Genomic DNA, 7,265 nt, shown 5'->3' on the forward strand with positions numbered 1-7,265 from the left:
CCTTTAAGCTATTTATTTGGCAGACTGTTAATAACAATATGCAGGGGATCAACAGCCAGTTAAAGCACGTGCCTAATATTATACTCTGCACGCTATCCAAGGTAATTTGCATGTTTACAGGTAACACTGATCAAACAGAGTAGAAAGGTCACTCCCTGTGTTTAAGCAAATTCTTGGATCTTTTCTCCTCAATTATAAAAGCATGAATGCCAAACAAGAAGATCCTATCTAGAGCACGTCTAAGGGAGCCCATAAAAGAGCATCAGATGGCAACCAGAAATAGCTCAGCTCCTGCACCCGGTCTCTTGCATAGGCACAGCGTTTTGCACCACCGCGCAGACCTGTTTGCCGTAGGAAAAATTCCAGCAATCCTTTTTTAAAAAAAAAAAAAAAAAAAATAGGAAAAATTCCAGCAATCCTTTTTAAAAAAAAAAAAATTCCTGCACATCAGGTAAACCTTTCAGTGAGCACGTCTTTCTGCCCTTCTCCCCAGCAATCGTGTAACCTGGATTGTTTTTCCGTTCATAAGATCTAGCGGCTATTGGTTGCACAGCTTATACTTTAATTTCCAGAGCAAATGGACTACAGATGCTATGTCAATATAGACATGAGACAAATACAGCCGGTTGCCAGTTTGGGCTCTCCGCCAAGTGATGGAATCACCACTTGTGTTAACGTAAGCCTCTGGCAATTCGTCACCCTGGCGCTATCCCAGATCCCTCCGACTTGACAAGCGGCTGCAGATTTTGATAGTGGCGCAGCAAATCTGGGGTCTGTCTCCTGGTCATGTCTCCTCATTCCGCCACACAAAACCCAGAGCAGCAAAACTGTATTAATATTGGAAGGAGAAAAAGAACAGCAGTTAATTAAAGCCAGGAATGTTGTTTCTTGCTGTTTGCCACAGCACGGGTAAGTGGCTGGTCTCACTCTCCTGGCAATTCCCAGCAAAAGCCTCCCAAGCTGGAGCTCTGAATGACCAGACACCTGAAAGTGTGACTGCCAAGCTTCAACCCCGTTGAACAAAAATTGCTTCTAATGTGTTAACTGTCTGGAAGAGACCCCAGAAGATGGGCAGATCAGCAAGCCTCCAGTGGCTCTGAAGCAGAAGCAATCAATGGCTAGCTCATATGCTCAGAGGACCACAATCAAATGTCATTATTTGTGAGGTTCTACTTGACTTCACATCCCCCTTGCAGAAAAGGCTTTATCGATCCCTTCACGTTGAGGAGAAGGGCAATCAGACAGGCTGCGGCAGGAATAACCCCTTTGGCATTTTACATGAAAAAATAGGGTCTTCTGGCAGGCACCTACACCAATCCTTTAAAGGCACAGGAGCTCTCCTGAAAAACCCACTGAAGACTACTAACAAGATACTAAGCTGACAGCAGAAAGGTTGATGTTATCAGCCACTCTCCAATGAACCAAAGGGCGTTTTCCACATTTTTTCTTAATTATTTTTTTCCCCTTCTTGCATCACTGCTCTTGGAGGGCACAAGAACTATTCTCTGCTGGATCGTCTCTGTGGCAGGCAGAGAAGGAAATTTCCTTTCTCCTGCTAGCTCGTGCTCCTGCCTCCTCTACATAGCATTAAATTAGGCAATTCCTGAAGGACCTGCTGGCTATTCAGATAGATCCATAGGGAATACCCATTTTTTCCCCTTTCAGACCTCTCCTTCCAAACAAGGAAGATGAAATGTACCTCTCCCTTCAATCCAGTGGACAATATAACTCATAACAATGCAGACTCTGAGCGTTCGTATTTTAGGAACGGGAAGCTGTGCACCCATCATCGTGGCTGTGGGCACCAGTAGCAATAAAACAGAAACGCAAGTTCACATGCATTATTTGTCATGCACTTTGCAATCCAGTTCAAATTTGGTAATGAACAAGCATGACTTACAGGCTAAAAGGATGGATGATGAGAGCAACAAGAACAGCATTTTACAGGAGACTTCCAATAAAAGTCCTGCATGTCTTATGCCATACAAGAGAGGGAGCTCCCCACGTTTATCCTTAGTTCTTACTTCTGCTCCAACACACAACACATGTGGCTGGTTTTATCACTGCTGATTTTTGCTACAAGAAGAAAGGTGGTCAAAGATGGTGGAAGAGCTTACATTCTGATATCCACCAGTCCTTGAGCAACAGGGACTCAGGTCTTGTGCAGGGTGAAGATTTCTCTCCCTCTACCAAACTATTTAAAAATCTTTAAAAATACAAACATATTTTTCAAGTAAAGTTTCCTTTCATCTACCTCTGTCCCATTTATCACCTCTTGAATGTCAGATATGTCAAACTATTAAACATGAGCTGCCTATACGAAAGGAGACGGAAGCCAGGTAAACAGACCCAAATAAGCATCCTATGCAATCTACAGGAAGAATGTCCCACAGAGCGCTTACTCTCACTTGCTTCTGTTGAGTGAGCCTTCCCTTTATGCTTTCAAGAGACTAATTCAAGAACGCAAGTTACCTAAGTAATCAAGTAAGCAGAAAAGACAGCATCAAGGTATCCTCCAGCACTGAGAAAGACTACAAGTTTATGAGAGGAGTCAGACTAGAAAAGAATTGCTTGGGGGTTAAAAAACAAACAAACAAAAATTAGGACGAACAGAACAGCTCACTTCATCTTTGTGAAAGATGACAAATTTTAATCCCGGGCCATAAGGCAGAGGATGCAGACCAGTAAGGGCGTGTTAATGTCATGGGAGTCTAAGACAACGGTAAACCTGTGTACTGCTTGCATGGGATCTTTCCAGTGTAAATATTCCAAGTGCCACAGGGAGAGAAGCATTCATATCCCTGTAATGCTTTCCTAGGCTTTGCTTTCTGTAAGCTGCTTCTCTCTGGTACATTTTTATTTGTATATACATACTTTATTACTTAACTAACTTATACCACATTCAAACCCATAGCTTTCCAGGTTAGAGGCCAAAATCGCACACGCTCTTTCTAGATAATCCTGAAAGACATGGTAGTCCTAAACAGACCCAGGACATGCACCAGTTTCACATTTTCCAATAGCAACATGAAAATGTGGTTCTGGCTGCTTTAATGGTATAATCTCATCTAAAAATTAAACAAAAATGCACAAAGCGTGGATTAAAAACAGTGCAAGTTTTCTGTATCAATGATTTCCCACGCTGTCAATTAACAAGGGAATTTTGAAAGTGAAAGGAGGTTTGGCTAAAATGTGCCACGTATCTGTCAAAATAATGAGATACTCAACTACCCATAAAACAAACCTCTTAAAAATTTGCAGACAGCTGTTTTGACACACCTGGCCAACTTCAGATCTCTTTCAAATGGACGACATGCCAACCAGATACATTTGTTTATTCCAGGTCTGAGTTTGGACCTTCAGACATAGAGAGTTTCTTATCTGAAAGTTTAATAAATCATCACATTGGACTCACAATAAGGTAAGGACCCATGCTAAAGATCATACAATTAACAAGGCCTCATTAGCTGAAGTTCTACTGGGATGGCAAATCAAACTTATCGAACAGCAAACCTGCCAGCAGTCAGAATTCCTAATGCCACACACATGCATGTATTTAAATACATTTTTCAAATGAAATTAGCAAACAAATTGGCCTTTTTGATTCTGGCAGCATAAATATAGTCCAACATCAATACAGCTGAGAACACCAGTCACTGAAAAGAGGCAACTGTATTGTAAGGTGAGATTACAAAACTCCTAAAACAGGACTCAGAACTGTGGAACTGTTCAGCACTCTGATTTATTTCTATTTTTAAACTTGCAAGGCTTGTAATTAATGGCTTGAGGACATGAGGAGAATTGGAACAAATTTCAGCCTCAGCTTCCTCTGCATGTTGTTAATGGCTAGTCTGTCCACTAATGCGCTCCAATTTTACCCACATCAACCACATGTGATACAAGCTGCAGGAAAGCAAGTGAATTTTTAATAATCTCTCTGATGTACAGTATAATTGCTGACTTTTATCAGACAGTAGTTAAACAAAGACTTAGAAAGAAATAAATATTCCTTAATTGCACAACTGCCATTGCTCACAGTAGGAGAGCCTCTGAAATGAGTAACTGGTCCCCATTATCACGGCTATACACATACTCAGACATGTACAAATAAGTTTAGATCAACGCAGACGTTTATTTATTTCCCAGCTAGGTATGTGTGTGTATGTGCTTATATTACAATGGAGAACAATTATTCGTGTGTGACATTATCTTCCATGCACATGGGAAAAGCATGCCTCTAAGCCCGTTCATATACCCATACACACGTACATACAAGCTCCCAGTGTCTCTCACGCAGGGAAAATCCTCCACACTGTGCCACGTGTGACATATGGGTTTTACTCGCATACTAACCTAGACAAATACATTATCTCATTTCAGCTGCGTAGAATTAGCACTGAGACAGAGCGTGCAGTGCATTTCTGGAGCCAACTTTCCTTTCCTCCTTACTCCGTGTAAAACAGAAACTTTGACTCCTGGAGCATTACAGTCTTAAAAAGACAAATGCACATATTTACAGCCCTGAATGTAAATGACTCCCTTGGAGCTGATGTTTCCTTCTACCCCCAGGACATCCCAATGAAAGAAACCATGCACTTTTATATCCACAAATGTCATCAGCGCTTATTTCTGCACCTGTGATGCCTTGAGGACCCACCATAAGTTAAAAAAAAAAAAAAAAAGACATAAAAAAATAAATCATACAAACAATCCCTCCCCAATACCAGCCTGCTGTCAAAACTGCCGAGAGCTGTGCCATAATGCATTTAGTTCATGTCTAAAGGTATAATCAGCAAGGCACATGTGTGAACCTGCCGTTCAAGAAATGCCCCAGAGTTTAGTACCCAGGTCTGAGGCAAGAAAGACACAAAAGAAGAAAAATAATAGTGCTTAACATCAGTGAGAAGATCAGCCAGGAAATTACAAAAGCTGTGCCTATTTGGCAAATAAAATGTAAAACATCTTACAGTGTGATATGGGCTCGCAAAAGTGCTGATAATAGATTAAACACATGTACTCTACTGTTTTCAACAACTGCTGTTCTTTCCACTGCGCGGTTCCTACGGCTTTCCTTTTCCCTTTCAAGAAAAAAACCAAAACACCACCACAACAAACCCATCCCTATTCCATTTAAATAGCTCAGGGCACCAGGTCTTTTAACTAGAAATTGTGAGACACGTGATCAATTGGGCATTGGACTCCAAACTTTGTGAGGGTACACATGAAAGCTCAGAATTCAGCAGGGAAGAAGCTTAGTATTAAGGGGCATTAAGTGCTGATTAAAGGGAGCACTTCTCAGAACAACTCCGACTTTGCTCATTTTCCTCTGCTTGCCTCCAACTTCAGTAGAGGGGTGCTGTGACACCAGTCCCCTTAGATTTTGCAGCAGATTTTGCCTCTTAACAGGCTGTGAATAAAAGGCTGGCTTGCAAGTGCACAGCAACATTCCCCAATTTAAAACTCAGCTTTAAAGGATTCTTTTTCCCCAGGAGAATGAATGAGACCAGGGTGCAGGTCGGTGTCCTGTTACCTTGCTGTACTCCTCCCAGGAGTTGCTCCAGGTCCAGTAGTGAGCCTTGTAAAGCCCAACTCTCACCGCCATCATCTCGTTGCCACGATAATAGAATATGGGCCTGAGAAGGAGAGCAAAACTGCATGAGAAATGCCAACGCGATGGGCCCGGGCAGCCACCGCCGCAGCAGCCTCGCTGATAAGGGAGACAAACACTTTAATGGCGTCTGACTTCCGATTCGGCTATCAGTCAGAAACAGGCTGCCTCCCAATAGTCTCCACTGCGAGGTTTTCAATTAACATTTTTAAAAGTGTTCATCAAGTTGAGAGCTCACAGGGCGCAAGAATGAAACATTATACAGCTTGGCTGCCAGTGATTGTTAATCCTTGAACTATCAGACCCTGTTATTTCCTATAGAGCGTGCCGATTTAAACACCAAATGTCTCAGAAGCGGCGTGTGTGTGCGCGCGAGAGAGAGAGAAACGGGGATTCACAGAATATGTGATGCTTAGCCTCCTCTTTACGGCAGCACCAAGCTATGTGCCCTTAGTGTCACATGGACAGGGTGGCCGGGGAGGACACCAGATGCTAGCCTGTTCTGGATGACATCTCAGAAAAACCCCATATGGAAAAACCTGGCAGCCAGACATGCTTAACTCCTGTCCATTTTCTTTCCCAAAATCTCCCTTTGCATCATCTAAACATACCACTGAAAACTGCGATTTTTTTGCAGAGGTTTTCCTAATTAAAAATATGTTTGAGAAATGCACCTCACTCAGAGCATTTGGTCTGCACCTGTGTACGTGCGCTACCCTTTCCCTGGGCATCCCAGCAATGTTCCTGTCGGTTTCCCCAATAACACGCTCTTGCTTTTTGAGGGAACAGTACAAAATTTTACTGAAACAGACTATCTGCAGGAGAGGGGGTTGATTTGTTGGTGCAGCTCATCACAGAAGGACATCAGACTTAGTCAGCTCTCCTCTCCAGTTGTTTCAGGCTGCTGACAGGATGAGATCGTGAAGCTGTTTATCACTGTCAGTAGGGTACCTACATCTTTGTCTTTTGTTCAGAGACGCCACTTGGCAAAACTACTCACTCTGGTGATTCCACCTTGAAAAAACAGTCCCTAAATGCAAGATAAGATTAAAATATCCACGTCTGAATGACAGGAGTGGCCTTAGATCTCTTCTATTTTAAAATTGTAGCCTCCCCTGCAGGTTCCTCGCACAAACAATGAGCCTTTCTCCTTTGTCACCAGGAACTGCCTGTGAACAAAGGGCAAACGCTGCTGCCAGCAGAGCCCACTCCTGCATCCTCGACATACCTGAAACGCCGGTGAAATAAAGGCAGCTTGAGAGATCTGCCAAAGTGCAGAACCTGATCTAAATCAGTCCCATTAACAAAAGCCCAAACAAATATGCCACAAAGTACGCCAGTCTCCTCTTTCCTTGCCATAAACACTCACTATTTGACAAGCTATTATGCGCCCCTTTGATTGAAGGTGTGGGGATTAGGTTTTTGCTTTTTTTTTTAAAAAAATATTTTCCATCTTTGAAAGAGGATCACAGCTTGTACTCAAAATTCTGCTATTGCCAATTTCTTTTTTCCCCATTCACTTTTTCCTTTTTAAGCTTAAAAGAACACAACAACTGCATCTTCCAGAAAGTTTTTTGGGGTTGTGGAAACTGTGACCTGGTCAGGTCTGGGGGGGGGGGGGAAAAAGGGGAAAAAAGCCATGAGCACCCCCGAGGGA

The 7,265-nt window shown here is 42.7% G+C and overlaps 1 protein-coding gene across 1 annotated transcript in view; it reads right to left on the minus strand.

Moving 5' to 3' along the window:
- Positions 1–7,265, minus strand: part of GALNS (galactosamine (N-acetyl)-6-sulfatase) — a 45,180-nt gene that overhangs the window by 20,231 nt on the left and 17,684 nt on the right. Inside the window, exon 10 of the mRNA XM_009273067.2 lies at positions 5,531–5,633. Coding sequence (XP_009271342.1) covers positions 5,531–5,633 — 103 coding nt within the window. The remainder of the gene's footprint in view (positions 1–5,530; positions 5,634–7,265) is intronic.

This window comes from Aptenodytes forsteri, unplaced genomic scaffold (genome assembly GCF_000699145.1).
Source record: "Aptenodytes forsteri isolate BGI_AS27 unplaced genomic scaffold, ASM69914v1 Scaffold271, whole genome shotgun sequence".
Classification (NCBI taxonomy): Eukaryota; Metazoa; Chordata; class Aves; order Sphenisciformes; family Spheniscidae; genus Aptenodytes; species Aptenodytes forsteri.